This window comes from Aptenodytes patagonicus, chromosome 3 (assembly GCF_965638725.1).
Source record: "Aptenodytes patagonicus chromosome 3, bAptPat1.pri.cur, whole genome shotgun sequence".
NCBI classification, from domain to species: domain Eukaryota; kingdom Metazoa; phylum Chordata; class Aves; order Sphenisciformes; family Spheniscidae; genus Aptenodytes; species Aptenodytes patagonicus.
In genome coordinates, this window is record NC_134951.1 from 49,193,725 (window position 1) to 49,209,849 (window position 16,125).

Genomic DNA, 16,125 nt, shown 5'->3' on the forward strand with positions numbered 1-16,125 from the left:
GGAAATGAGAAATAGCGTATCAGAAAAAGAAAGCTGTAGACGAAACAGAAGGCACCTCAAATTTATAGCCCTCTTTTGCTTCAAATAGTTTCAGACTTGATTAGTTTTATATTGCAGATAAGAACTTAAGAAAAAAGCATTATTCCATTTTATTAGTATCAGATTCCAATAGGGAATAAAGCCTTCATGACTTAATATAGAGTCTATCAGCTGACAGAACCTATCAGAGCGATCGTCCATATTACTCAGAGGTCCTGATGCCATTTGCTGTTCTCAGAACTACTTGCCCTATTCAGCTCGAACGCTTTTGTGGTCTCTGCTTCACTTCTCACTTCTGCCTTGCCATCACAAGTACAATTAATCAGCTAATCTTCGAGATGTCAAAATACATTCAGTCCTTCAGGCTATTTCCTCTTCTCAGGAAAAGCATTCTGTTCAGTAATCCGACAAATGTATTTGCCAATGCAAATGCAGGTTACACAAATTCTCTTTTCATTTGCAACACTGGTATTTTCAAATACACTATCAGTACTGTTGTATTACTCATGCTCTTCAATAAGAATTGTCCTTTTGTTCTAAACTACTCTTATTTCCAGTATAAATAGCTAGCTAAAGTTAAAACGAAAAATAGCCAGCTAATAAAATTAGCAATAAACTAACAAAACATTTCTCTTGGATTTAAAATACCAAAAGTAAAATTTCAATGAAAGCAGTAACTTTATTTAAAAAAAAAATCCAAAACTAAAACTAGCTGTGGTGGGTTGACATTGGTGGCTGACAGATGCCCACCCAGCCACTCTCTCACTTCCCCTCCCCAACTGGACAGGGGGAGAAAGTGAGATGGAAAAGCTCACGAGTCGAGATAAAGACTGGGAGGTCATTTACCAGTTACTGTCACGGGCAAAACAGACTTGACTTGGGGAAAATTAGTTTCATTTATTACAAATTAAAAATAGAGTACAATAGTGAGGAAACAAAGACAAAACCTAAAACACCCTTCCTCCTAGTCCCCCTTCTTCCCAGGCTCAACTTCACTGCTTTGTTCCCAACTCCTCTACCTCCTGGGGGATGGGGAATGGGTGTTGCAGTCAGTCCATAACCCTTCATGTCTACCGTTCCTTCCTTGTGCTTTTCCCCCGATCCAATATGGGGTCCCCTCCCACAGGATACAGTCCTTCACAAACTGCTCCAGCATGGGTCCTTTTCAGGGGCCGCAGTTCCTGCCAGGATAAACCTGCTCCTGCATGGGCTCCTCTCCACAGGCCACAGCTCCTGCCAGGAGCCTTCTCCTGCATGGGCTATCCATGGGCCACTGTTTCCTTTAGGGCACAATCTACCTTCTGTGATGTGGGGTCCTCCCAGGGCTGCAGTGTGGATATCGGCTCCACCATGGTCTCTTCCATGGGCTGCAAGGGAATCTCTGCTCCGTCCCCTGGAGCACTTCCTCCCCTTCCTTCTGCTCTGACCTTGGCGTCTGCAGAGCTGTTTCTCACACTTCTTTCCTCACCTCTCTCTCTCAACTGCTGCACAGTGGTTTTGCCCTTTCTTAAATACGTTTTCCCAGAGGTGCCACCACCTTGGCTGCTGGGCTCAGCTGTGCCCTGCAGTGGGTCCACTGGAGTCGGTTAGAACTGGCTGTGTCTGGCACCTGCAGCCCCCTGCTGCCAGCACCTGGGCACAGACACTCCAAAAACATGCACAATGTGCTTATAAGGTGATGAAAAGACACTCTGCTTAGTTATTGGTGGTTTTTTTCCTTAACTGAGATCTTGGAAATCATTCACATTTTTAAGGTGCTCAATGTCTTCAGCACTTGGCAAATGAAAGTGATGTCACTTCTCAAATCTAAAGCTTTGAAGGATGGTTTCTTAGCAAAATATTAAGGTAATTTTTACATAAACTGTGAGCAGTGTTAAGAATCAACTCTGAAAGCAATGTGATTTTAGCTCACACAGGCCAATAAGCATAAAACAAATGTGACAGCTAGCTGCCTATTTTCTAACTGACAATGGAAGTCAGGTTTAGCAGGACTTTCTTCACTACCACCCCTCCCTTTTTTTTTTTTAACTGACCTGCATGGATAAAAAGTCTAATCTTTCGCGTCTTGCCTCTGTGTATTTTTATTGACGCAGGACACTACAGCAAACAAATTTAAGCTTTGAATTTGATTTATTTGAACATCATGGAATTTTTCAGAGTTGTAAAATTACAAAAGTTTATGAAGAAGGCAGTTTAGAAAAAATATAATAGGTGAATGTTACTCTAGGTTTCCCACTTTCCTATCTGTGTCAAGGAGAAATGTTTAGAAGCACTTTAGGTTGAAAGCAGACTAAGGTCAGATACACCATTTGCTTCCGATACACCTTTCTTTAATTGGACATGCAATTAATTTTTATCAAATCCATGACAGAAAAAAGACAGATTTTTGGAGGCCTGCAGAAACCTAAAAGTTTTAGAAATGTCTGTTTCTGTGAAGGCTGGCAGGCCCATGTTGACAGGCACAGCCTTGCAGTTCAGTAAATGTATAAATCTCTGTTTGTGGGCCTTGAAGTACTTTAGTACTATGTAAACACTACAGAAAATCCAATATTATATTTTAAATTAATAACCTTGCTTTCTGTATAAACAGTTTCTTGATCAACAAGAACAATAACAAAAATGGAAATACTTTCCTCTATTAAAAAAAAAAAAAATCTATCTTCCAAGAGAGTTACAAAAAAAGCATTCAATAGTTCAGAAGTGGCAGAATCAGGACTATTCACACAATAATAGTTTGATTCATTTTCCCATAATATTTATTTAAAAGACAATAAATTTCCTTCTCCTGCTCTCTGAATCCCTTTAATTCCAAGAATATGAGAAGGAAGGAACAGAGATATATAGAGGTTTATAGGTTGGGGAAATTAGCCTGCTTTCAAAATTTGACCAGATTTGTTTTCAACTACTACATAATTTTAGCAACACAGAAAGCACGGCTAATCTGGCCTTAACACCAAGACGTATCTGTAGCAAGCAAGGCTCGTGACAGTCTGGCAGTCTTCAAGGCAAAGCAAGAGACGTAGGACCAATAAAAGAAGTTTGGCTTATATCTGCAGGTCTGAGGCACAAAATAAAGCAAAGACATGATAGAAAATTTATTTCAACTTTAAAATGTCAGTCTCACTTATATGTACTTACTTGAATTAGGATGCTAGCTGTTGACAAGGATTGTAGTGTAACACGTCTCGCACAAAACTGCTGAGGTACTAGTACTAGCTTAAGGGTGAAGAATATTCACAGTAACCCAAGATGCAATAGAACAGTAAAATAACTTTCCTTAAAAAGAAAATAAAATACCTTTAACAGGATGGGGTTTTAAAATTATTTTTAAAGTTTATACAGGTGGAAGAAATTTTGATAAATTTTCCCTGTGCTATGCCAAGGATCTTAATTTTGTTTCATGTTATGTATGCATAAAACATTAAAGAGAAATTATCTTCTACACGTTTTTTGATGCCAGAAGGCCTTTCTGCAACTCCCTAGAGGCTACCACTGTTTTGTACAAGTTAAGGCATCATGCTACTCAATAGCATGTACCCAATGCAGGGCAGTGCCTTCAGACTTGGTGACTACATTATAAATCTATACTGCTCCAATCCCAGCTGTATTCTCCAAACTTTCAAAAGATAAGTATTACTACTATATTTGTTGCAAACAGAAGGTCAAATATAACTGATCTGAAAGCCCACAAGTTGATTCTGAGGTTGTGTTGTATCATTTTCTAGACTGTATAAAGCAAAAGACTGAGTAGCTATATGTATGCACACTCAAAAAAGTCCATAAAGGACAACACCCAAGTAATCCATTGCCTTCTAACAAAACACTTCATGTTATCTTGAATGCTACCCAGCAAAATACACAATTACTTATGAATATTTTCCATTTAAACATTGACATATCAAAACCAACTTACCAAACAATAGATTACGGCTAAAGTATGCTTAATATCATTGTGGTCTAAGTGATGTCTAAGTATCAGAGTTTCCTAGATAATGGTAAGTCAGTATACAAACATGCTTAGATAATGGTAAGTCAGTATACAAACATGCTTAGATAATGGTAAGTCAGTATACAAACATGCTTAGAATAGAGCAGATAGGAAAAAGATCAACTGTAGGGAAATAAACTTCCTTAGATCGTTTTTTAATGAGGAAAAGAAAGTTAAAAGTTAATGTATCTTTATTTAGACTATGAAAAAAGCTTTAATAACGTAAGATAAACTCTCTACAAGAACCAGTACAATAGCTAGGATTATTTATTTTTGTAACAAGTTTATTTTCTTCTGTTCCCAGATTCAGTGAAGCACTTATTTACATGCAAATTATTTGGTAACGGACCCTGGACCTCTTCTGTCTGAAACATTAAAGCAACATGTTAAATATTTACCCTTACTCCTTTTCACAAAAACACGAAGAGAAATTGTGTCTTACAGTTTTAACACGCATCCCACATCTTACACTTAGATAAGTAGTAGCTGTGGCTTTCACTGCCCAAGATGTGGGGAGCAGGTTAGAAGACTGACTGAAGAGTCAATAAAACAATTATTTTGATTTTTCTTTTTAAGGCATTTTCATTATTGGTAAAATTAGAAATAACTTTTTTGAAAAGCTTGGCTTCTGAAGTACATGCTGGAACCATAGTACTGTTAATGAATACTCAAAGTATAGTATGGAATAACATGGAAGTAAAATCATCTCATGTATAATACCATAAAACTACGGAGCAGCAAGAGACATGGATGCCTTCTGGATGAATATAAATGACAGCATGGAAAGCACAGAGAAAGTTACTGCTGAGAAATTGTGCTACAGACCTTTTTAATGGGCATATCTTTCAGAAACATTTAAAAGATTTTATTCCATCATAAAAGGAATGAAAATTTAAATCACTCATTACTTTTTTTTGGCTAGTATTTTCACCTTTTAAAAATATTTGTAGAAAAAGTAATAAAGGCAGACCCCACTGTACATTAAGGGTGGATTCCTGAGAAGTCAGACAGTTAGCAATTTGTCAGATAAAGCAATTTTTCCTCATCAGAAAAAGCATAATGGATGCATGTAATGACTTACAAAATACACATATTTAAATACACACAGGCAAAGTATGAAGGATGAAGCATGCAGGATGGAAAGGAAGGAGATTATCAGGATTGTCACTGAAGTGCTATTTCTAACTAATATCTGACAATCACCTCATTTTTACATCTTTCATTGTAACTGATTTGATTCACCTGAGGATGAAAATGAAGATGGTGAAAATGTAACTGCTCAGAAAAGAGGCAGAAGACAACTGTCACAGAAGATTTATATCGGGCCTTCAGTTTCCTAGAAGAATCAGCTGAGATCTTTTGAAACAGTGATCCAACCTGAATTGCTTGCATCTACTTCAGTCGATGATCCTACTCCTGCCTTTTATCCCCCATACTATATATACTATCCCTGTGTATTTGAATTGTGTGCATGTATCCACCTGCTACAACGTTAATTCTTACAGGAAAAACTGCTTTATTGTTAAACACAGGCACTTCATCTATTACACTAGTAAAGGCTAGAAAGCAGGGTAATGGTTGGCAAAGCAACTCTGAAACTATAAATAAAGCAGCAACACATATCAGAGTATTCCTGCCTGAGAAATGTATACATTAGAGAGGCTGACAATTAAAATAAAGTTTTGAAGCAAGAATCAATTTAATATAGGGTAAAAAGCAATGAAAGAAACCTGTTTGGATGAGGTGGTTTAAGTGCACAGTTGATGAAAGAAAGCTCAGGAGTTTTCATAGGAAACAATATATGCAAAAAGCAATACGCAAAATCCAGCACAACTAAGTGCCCTTTCCTCAGTTTATAGTAAGGCTACATATTTTCTGTGCACTTTGATAAGAGGGATAAAACAAAGCCCACTGCTGGGCTCCAGAGTCTGCAAGAACAGCAGCAGCAATTAAATCAGTAACTCTTGGACATCAGTTCTCTCTCCTCTGCACCTCCTACAATTCTGATTACTCATAAGGAAAGACTGACTAGCTACAACAAACGAAAGAAAACAAAAAATGAATATTTCACCATCCCAGAATTTTTGGACTTTATATATTTGTCTTTTTAAGCTTTCCAATGTTTTGAAAAGCCAAGAAGCAAAACTATTATTGATGCAAAAGCAAAACTGAAATTAATCAATGTTTTAATTATAGTTCATTTGAAAATCTAGGAACTAAATTTTGGGTCACAAATAACACAAGTGTTTCAAAATTTTTCCTCTTCTGCAGACCATTTTTCTTCTACCTCCTTTCCCCCAAAAAGTTTAGGAACTACAAATACACTACGCTTCAGATTAGTGTTTCTATCCTATGAAGTACATACGAAACTGTAGAAAGCCTTTGAAGATGAGTAAGTTTCAGATAAAAAAAAAAAATTTCAAAGCAATGAGATGAGTCCACGGCAGGAAAAAAAATGATTGCTACCTAGGTCCTCCCCTTGCCATTTCTTCTTGATTTTTAGACATCTACTTTAGCCTGCTCCCCAAAAGAAAATGAGGAATTATGCTACTAGTGGTATTTTGGAATGAAATAGGAGAGCATGATGAAGCAGACAGTCTTTCTACACATAAGTTACTATGTTGCTCTATATTAATACTTTGTATATATTTCCCATTACTAGAGTAATAAAATTTCAACTTTGTAAACTATTTTCCATACATATTTCTTAATGATGCCTGAAATGTTGGGTTTTGTGTTTTTTTTTTTTTCCCTTTCCTTTCCTTTACTGGACATAAGCAGAGTTTTAGTAACGAAGTGAGATTTTATGGATTACGTTGCAAACTAGGAGAGCAAGAGAAAATAGCACTTTTCTATTCTACATTCATGCTGTTCATTGAACTTTGTAGTTATATTCAGAGCAGGCTTTTCCACTATCACTTCAGTTTTGGCAGTGATTACACATGCCCTCTCACTATTAAAACTCTGACCTACTTGATTATGTGCCCTAGCTGAAAAGTATTGTGAAACCAGGAAGTAATTTTAAGTGATAGTTTGGTGTATGTAAATAATTTCAATTATTAAAAGTCCCTATTGGAAAGTTTTTCTTTTTGTAAACCCAAATTTTAGGCAGATGGTGTTGCAAAGTAATTCTGATAAAGTACCAGTGACATTGTTGTTACTCATTGATATTGGTTTGTTATTTACTGGTTACCACAGCATTGTGACTGTATGCATCAGTATGTATGCATATACGTCTTCTAATAAAGAAGATAGCTATCCAGGACTTCATACTAGATTACTGCAGTGGTCCTCTTTGTTATTAATTACATACAGACATCTTTTCTTGTCACATGAAGAGTTTTCTCTAGTCTTATCATAAAAATGTAAAATACATCAAAACTAAGACTGACAAAATATAACTCATCTGAATCAGTAATTACTACAAGTTACACTTATAAATGTTCATGTCGATAATACAATCAAGTCTTATTCTGTCTCTTGGGCGAGGCAGGAGGAGGAAGGGTAATTACAAGGAACTTAATGTAAGAACAGTTATAAAAGTATCTCAATATTTTGGAAAAATGATATTTCACTGAAACAAACAGCATTTGCCTGAAATAAATGTGACAAGAAGTATCTGCTAAAACAGAAAAATCTCCATCTACGCAATACTATTTACAAAGCTAAAAATGCAAATTTTATTCATTTCTATGAATGTTCAAATGTTTAACCTAGTGACATCATATACTTTTCCATATTTGTCCTTAAAAAGGAAAAGTAAGATCAGACATTAACAGGAATCTACAGCTTTAACAACTTTTTTTTTTTAATAAAAAAAGAAGGTAAGTATTATTTTGACATATGTATCATAGAATCATAGAATAGTTTGGGTTGGAAGGGACCTCTAAAGGTCATCTAGTCCAACACCCCTGCCATAGGCAGGGACATCTTCAACTAGATCAAGTTGCTCAGAGCCCCGTCCAACCTGACCTTGAAGGTTTCCAGGGATGGGGCAGCCACCACCTCTCTGGGCAACCTGGGCCAGTGCTTCACCACCCTCAGCATAAAAAATTTCTTCCTTCTACCTAGTCTCAATCTACTCCCCTTTAGTTTAAAGCCATTCCCCCTTGTCCTGTCGCAACAGGCCCTGCTGAAAAGCCTGCTGCCATCTTTTTTATAAGCCTCCTTTAAGTACTGAGAGGCTGCAATAAGGTCTCCCCAAAGCCTTTTCTTCTCTAGGCTAAACAACCCCAACTCTCTCAGCCTTTCTTCATAGCAGAGGTGTTCCATCCCCCTGATCATTTTTGTGACCCTCCTCTGGACCCGCTCCAACAGGTCCGTGTCTTTCTTACGCTGAGGGCTCCAGAGCTGGACGCAGTACTCCAGGTGGGGTCTCACCAGAGCAGAGTAGAGGGGCAGAATCACCTCCCTCGACCTGCTGGCCATGCTTCTTTTGATGCAGCCCAGGATACAGTTGGCCTTCTGGGCTGCGAGCGCACATTGCTGGCTCATGTCCAGCTTTTCATCCACCAGGACCCCCAAGTCCTTCTGGGCAGGGCTGCTCTCAATCCCTTCATCCCCCAGCCTGGATTGATACTGGGGGTTGCCCTGACCCAGGTGCAGGACCTTGCACTTGGCCTTGTTGAATCTCATGAGGTTCACACAGGCCCACTTCTCGAGCTTGCCCAGGTCCCTCTGGATGGCATCCCATCCCTCTGGCATGTCGACCGCACCACTCAGCTTGGTGTCATCTGCAAACTTGCTGAGGGTGCACCCGATCACACTATGTCATTGATGAAGATATTAAACAGTACCGGTCCCAACACAGACCCCTGTGGGATGCCACTTGTCACCAATCTCCATCTGGACATTGAGCCGTTGACCACTACCCTCTGGATGTGACCATCTAACCAATTCCTCACCCACCGGACAGTCCACCCACCAAATCCATACCTCTCCAGTTTAGAGAGAAGGATGTTGTGGGGGACCATGTCAAAGGCCTTACACAGGTCCAGATAGACGACATCTGTAGCCCTTCCCTTGTCCACTGATGTAGTCACTCCATCCTAGAAGGCCACTGGGTTAGTCAGGCAGGACTTGCCCTTGGTGAAGCCATGCTGGCACTCTCGAATCACCTCCCTGTCCTCCATGTGCCTTAGCATAGCTTCCAGGAGGATCTGTTCCATGATCTTCCCAGGCAGAGAGATGAGACTGGCTGGCCTGTAGTTCCCCGGGTCTTCCTTTTTTTCCCTTTTTAAAAATGGGGGTTAAGTTTCCCCTTTTCCAGTCAGTGGGAACTTCACCGGACTGCCACGACTTCTGAAATATGATGGATAGTGGCTTAGCAACTTCATCCACCAGTTCCTTCAGGACCCACAGATGGATCTCATCGGGTCACATGGACTTGTGCACCTTCAGGTGCCTTAGATGGTCTCAAACCTGATGTTCTCCCACAGTGGGTGGCTCTTCATTCTCCCAGTCCCCGCCTCTGCCTTCTGTGGCTTGGGCGGTGTGGCTCGAGCACTTGCTGGTGAAGACCGAGGCAAAAAAGTCATTGAGTACCTCAGCCTTCTCCGTGTCCCGGGTAACCAGGTCTCCTGTTTCATTCCAGAGAGGGCCCACATTTTCCCTTGTGTTCCTTTTATCCCCGACGTACCTATAGAAGCTTTTCTTGTTGCCCTCGATGCCCCTGGCCAGATTTAATTCTATCAGGGCTTTAGCTTTCCTAACCTGATCCCTGGCTGCTCAGGCAATTTCTCTGTATCCCTCCCAGGCTACCTGTCCTTGCTTCCACCCTCTGTAGGCTTCCTTTTTGTGTTTGAGCTTGTCCAGGAGCTCCTTGTTCATCCATGCAGGCCTCCTGGCGTTTTTGCCTGACTTCCTCTTTGTTGGGATGCATCGCTCCCGAGCTTGGAGGAGGTGATCCTTGAATATTACCCAGCTTTCTTGGGCCCCTCTTCCCTCCAGGGCTTTGCCCCATGGCACTCTACCAAGCAGATCCCCGAAGAGGCCAAAGTCCGCTCTCCTGAAGGCCAGGGTAGTGAGCTTGCTGTGCGCCCTCCTCGGTGCCCTAAGGATCTTGAACTCCACCATTTCGTGGTCACTGCAGCCCAGGCTGCCCTTCAGCTTCACATTCCCCACCAGCCCCTCCTTGTTGGTGAGAACAAGGTCCAGCATAGCACCTCTCCTCGTTGGCTCCTCTGCCACTTGGAGAAGGGAGTTACCATCGACGCATTCCAGGAACCTCTCAGATGATTGCTTATGCCCTGCCATGTTGTCCCTCCAACAGATATTGGGGTGGTTGAAGTCCCCCATGAGGACCAGGGCTTGTGAGCGTGAGGCTGCTCCTACCTGTCTATAGAGGGCCTCATCTGTTTGGTCTTCCTGGTCAGGTGGCCTGTAGCAGACCCCCACCGTAATGTCACCTGTCCCTGCCTTCCCTTTAGTCCTGACCCATAAGCTCTCAGTTGGCTCCTCATCCATCCCCAGGCAGAGCTCCATGCACTCCAGCTGGTCATTGACATAGAGGGTGACACCCCATTTGTAACAATGTTGTTACAGCATTTCAAATTTACTTAGAATTTACCATTTGCAGACCAGACCTTCAACTTTTCAAAGGTGGTTATTATCAAAGAATGCCAAATCTGAAATGATGAATGTTAGGTTCTTGCAAACACACACATACAATACTTGGTTTATTATCCTGAAAGGGTAGGGGCACAACTCACTAAGGTTCACAAGCTGGAAATCAGGTAAGATTTTATACAAAGGTTATACGGAAATGGGACACTGTAGTAGTAAGTCTAAATGGGAGAAACCAAAAAGTTTAATGAACCCATTGCCAAGATATTTCAGATATATTAGTGTTTTAATCACTTTGACTTGAAAGTCACATTTTGGAACATAACCAGTGTAATTACAGACTCAATAATAACATTTCAGCTGCTTCACCAATACTTTTACAAGGAGTTTGAAGAAAAGACCAGTTTACCTATGAAGAGGTATGAATACACATACAGACCAATATTTTAAAATATTAAACATACCTGAGTTCGCAGAATTTCACCTTTTGACAGTTGCATATCACCAGTCAACTCTTTCACAGTAATGCCTAGTGGTTCCAGACGCTTGCTGAAGTAATTTGTCATTTCAGCTGCCAAAGCCTTCATAGGAGCAACGTACACAATCTGCACCAAAAGGACACTTGCTTGATAAATGAGCAAACCCCACAATGTCGTTTGTTTCATGGCAACCATTACAAATCACAATTTATTGTGAAATACGATGCCAGGCGCTTACAGTGAAAAATCTTAATAGTGATATATGAAAAGTAGTTATCTTTGTTGGATAAGTGTGCAGCTGTTTAAAGAAGAATGGATTTTGTTTATACAGCCTCATCACTTTGAAAATTGGTTCTGCATCAAAGCCAAATGCATTTTCATAGCTTTTTACTCACATAGTAAGACTTTTAGAACACAAATAATAATAGCTTTAACAATAATGAAGTAAATCAAAACAATCCTTATCTTTGACTTGGAAAAGTGTAATACCCTTGAAAACGTCCTGATTTCATATTCCATGTATAACATATAATGGGTTTTACCTTACAAGTTGAAAAGCTGTTACTTGGTTCATTAAACTCCTACCTTAAACTCATCCTTTTTGATAACACCATGCTGGACATGCTGGCGAATTTCATGAAGGACTGTCAGCATGGCAATGTTGGTCTTCCCAGCTCCAGTTGGGGCACAGATTAGCATGTTCTCATTTGTGTTGTAGGCAGTCTCGAAAACTATAGACTGGATGCGGTTTAGCCTTTTCATGCCTTTAAAAGCAAGCTGTCCGATCTGTTAAAACAAACAACACGCATATTTTGGATTTTTCATATATATATGTGTGTGTGTGTCTATACATATATTAATCATAAGAAAAAGAACACATGGTAACAAAACTTAGGATACCTGTTGAAAAATATTTATTATTCCAAGGTTTTTATTCTGAGGCTATCACTCCCACACAACCCTCAAATACTGAATCCATAAGAAAAACAAAATATAGCAGGATAACATCTGTTAAAATTAATCAAAATCTTTAGCCACATGCTATTTCAGCATTTAATTTGTTTTTAATCAAGAGTGTGACCAAAACTAATATACAGTAAAATAATGATCTTTTAATAATTAAACATCAGTAAAACAGAAATAGTCAGATTAGAAGAATATACATCTCTAAATCTAAGATGACAAACTACGGCTACTCTAATGGAAGAAGAGGCAGCAATACACAGGAACCTACTGAAGAAACAGATGATTAAAAACATTATTTATGATTAATTTTGTGCAATAAAGTTTAATTATGCAAACACACACGCACACAAATTCAGTAACAACCTTCTCTTTGCTTCTGAGGAAATCTCCATCTTGCAATTGTTAATGTTCACACCTTTCTCCAACAATACTTCCAACAAACTGCAGCCTCCAAAAGGAACATAAAACTTGTATGTGTAGTCCCAAATAAACTTTGAGAATGTTTTCAAAAATTTAATTATATAGTTAATACAGGCAATTATAGTTATTATAGTTCAATGCATGTTTAAATCTTAGAAAGTACAAATCATCAGTTATAAAAATACTTTGTTCCCCTTGGTCTCTCTGAAAAATTAGATTTTCACCAAGAAAGAACTGCTGAAGACAGTAACAATTTCTACATTTGAAGATTCTAAAACTTTCGCAACTGAAGAACAGACCCTTAAGATATAAAATTAATTTTGTAGTAAACTTGCTTTTTTCTGTTACTTTTCACAGACACTTAAAAGAGACTGCAGAAAACAGAATTATTTCCTTTCTACAGATTTAATTACCTGCACTGCTTCTACTAGTAATCATGAAAAGTATCTTACTGATATTTTTGACGATTATAATTTTTATTTTAATTGTAAGAAACCACAAAAGTACAAATTCACTGCAAAGAACAGTCCTGAAAGCACCTTCCGAAGATCTCCCTCTCCATTATTCTGGGCGCTTTAGTTAATTTACAGTCATTTGCTATGGTAATAGCCTCTCCAATACTAATAATATTCTTTCCAATTCTTTCCAATACTAAACAAATTATTTGAGCAGGACCCAATTTATTACTACCTCAAGTAATGCAAGCTTAGGAATGGGGGCTTCATCAGCTATTCAAATCAATTATTTTATTTAACTTTGCAACAAACAGTACTAGGTCAATCATTTTGCTGCAGCTTCTTGGTAGTAGCCTTGTGAGACGCCGAGATGCAAATTACAAATTTAGGTTAATACACCATTTTCACAATACAGGACAATGCTCTACTCTTAAATGTAGAGGAATGACATACTTAATGACTGGCCAACTGTAGTTTTATTCTAGAGGACTTTAAATATTAAAAAACAACAGTCATTGACATAAAAGTCAATGAAAATGCTATGCAATCAACACTATTTCTTTTTGAAAAATATGCTTTTCAATTTAGCAGTACCTTTGTCTTAGCAAAGCTTTCAGGTTGAAAACTTCTTGTGCAACATTGAAAAAAACCAAGTCCCATTCAAATCATGGATTGCATTTGTATTTATAGGATTGACATATCTCAAGTATATTCACGTATCTATTCTAAACTGTTAAGTGTCTGGGGGGGCGGGGGGTGGGTGGGAAGGAAGTATCTAATGCAAGTACTTCCAGTACTTTTCATCAAGCTTCTTCAATTTTTTTTTAAGTGGCTGAATTTCAGGATTACACTTTTCACTATTAATGTTCTTTCACAGTTTATTCTGCTTGCAAGATTGCAGGGAGAAAGCTTGTTTTGCACCAAATTTTGTATACATAATGTTTACTTGGTGTATCACCTTCAAAATTCATTTCATCTTTATGAAGGAGACTATTATAAAGTGTTAATGGGTTTCCTGGAGACCTGCTGATTATGTTAGTGCTATCAGGGTTCAATCAGCTATTTTCATGGTCTCCTTAGTTGTTTTAGGTTTCTAATTTGCCTGTTACTTCATTTTGAGATTTCTTGACAGGTCTTTGAAAATGGTTATGTTTTTCCTTTTCCCTTTTCCCTCCCATTCCATCTAAACGGTTTTAGAAGCTAGTATAAAAACCATGAAGTTCACATTGATAAGCATTGTTTACAGTGTTTATAATAAAGGATCTATGGAGAGTTCTATGGATCTATGGAGAGACACTCACAAACACAACTCGTGATTACAGGATTGAGCTAACAAAACACTACGTTGCACAAGATGTATATTAAAGAAGCAGTTCTTAAACAAAAGCAAACTCATAGTTGTCTAAATGAAGTCTGGTGTAAGTATCTTCAGAAAAGAACAACAGGAATTTTTCACAGTAGCATAGTTGAACACACGTGGCTTTACGCATACAGGTCTCCTTACAGTTGTGTGATCGTTAATGCCCTTAAGTAAAGTATGACTTTAAGCATTTTCTTAAACTACTGCCTGTAGTAATATATTGTTCCAGCTTCACTTAATCTTTAAGTGGGCAGTGTAAGACATCTTTTTCCTCTACATTTGGAAGAAGTTACAGATACTATAGCCCTGGAACATGCAATTGTTAGCAAAAATAAATAAATATTTAGATAAATAAAAATAATTTCCTGTCTCTTTTCCTACTGGAAAGTAGCAACACCATGGATTAAGACTGACTTGGTAAGCAGCAATAAACAAACAGATGTTCCAGAAGCACCAGAGGAAGCTGTGTAACAAGTTAGAAAAACGAACCTCAGCTTGTTTTCTTGAAAGATGCTAAGCCTACTGAAACAGGAGCATTAAGAGTGGAATAAAGATTAACTAAAAATAAAACCCATAAAAGCCTGGTTAAGAACTAGAAGTATTTTTTTTAATAATGGTATTCTGACCAGAATCTAGACCTTCATTCAAACCACTAATTAATTTTCAAGCAACTCAAAAGAAAAATGCGGGCACTGATGAATCAATACACAACATTCACAATCACAATACACAGTCAATGCATAATATTCTTTGAAAGGTGGCTCTGCAGAAACTTATTAAGGATTAAAAAAGCTACAAGAGAAAGGAATTCCAGAGAAAAACAGTATCTTAAGACTTCTTCAAGCCAGCTCCCCATTTGGTCGAAAAAATATTACAGGTTACCCTTCCCCAAAACTTAATTTTATTCCAAACAGTAAGTATAAGTGCATAAACCAAAAACAGTAGTTCTGCCCTTAAAAATCAGTAAGAAAAAAATAGGACAGCTGACAAAAATGCCATAGTGTGCACAGAAGTCCACAGTTTGACAAATGTACTAGAAGATTTGCTTTTTTAATTTGTCATTTGCACAAACTACCTAGTTTGAAAGCTGAATTTTTTTTTCTCTCTGGCATATTAACGTCAGTCAAGACTTCTACAGACCAATTCTTTTTCAGATAAACCAGTGAATCCCTTCTTGCTTAAAGGACTGGTAGCCTCTGGAAGGCAGAATCTGTTTTTTACTGAAGGTGACTGAGATGCAAAATTCTTCAGCTTTCTATTCCACAGCTGATTTGTCCCTAGAATTCTACACAAACCAAAGGAAGTTTAAGCAGAATACAATCTGAGCACTATTCTCAACAAACACAATTTCATGCCTAAGGTGGTGCCATTTTTACGTAAGCGTGAATCAATGTGAAAGACCACTGAGAAGCAACTCTTTCCACAAACCAAATGATACTCAAGGCAGCTCTGATATGAATGTATAAACCCTTCAGTAAGCTTTCCAATTCTTTCCCAAGGAATTTACTATTACAACTAATGCATTTATGAGTAAATGAGATTACACTTAATGAAGATACTCTAAATTAGTCATTTCATTAAAAAGATATTCATTAAAAAGATATTTGTGTGTTGGTGCTCTAACAGCAATTTAAAAATAGGAAAAAACTATTAAAGTAATATTCATGAATGAGTCCATACGATTCAGTCTGCAGGCCAGCTACCCCTCAGAAACATAACTGCTTTAACAACACAGCAGTAACAGTGTCTGTTCTAAATAGCACAGGCCATCAGTACTTTAGACAGTTTTAGTCAAGCAATTCATTAGCCAGACCTTGTAGTTCTACAGAGTTTAATAAATATGATACAGAAGAT

The 16,125-nt window shown here is 38.2% G+C and overlaps 1 protein-coding gene across 1 annotated transcript in view; it reads right to left on the reverse strand.

Moving 5' to 3' along the window:
- Positions 1-16,125, reverse strand: part of ASCC3 (activating signal cointegrator 1 complex subunit 3) — a 296,878-nt gene that overhangs the window by 199,898 nt on the left and 80,855 nt on the right. The window contains exons 9-10 of the mRNA XM_076333301.1: positions 11,656-11,856; positions 11,056-11,196 (exon numbers count right to left, since the gene is read on the reverse strand). Coding sequence (XP_076189416.1) covers positions 11,056-11,196; positions 11,656-11,856 — 342 coding nt within the window. The remainder of the gene's footprint in view (positions 1-11,055; positions 11,197-11,655; positions 11,857-16,125) is intronic.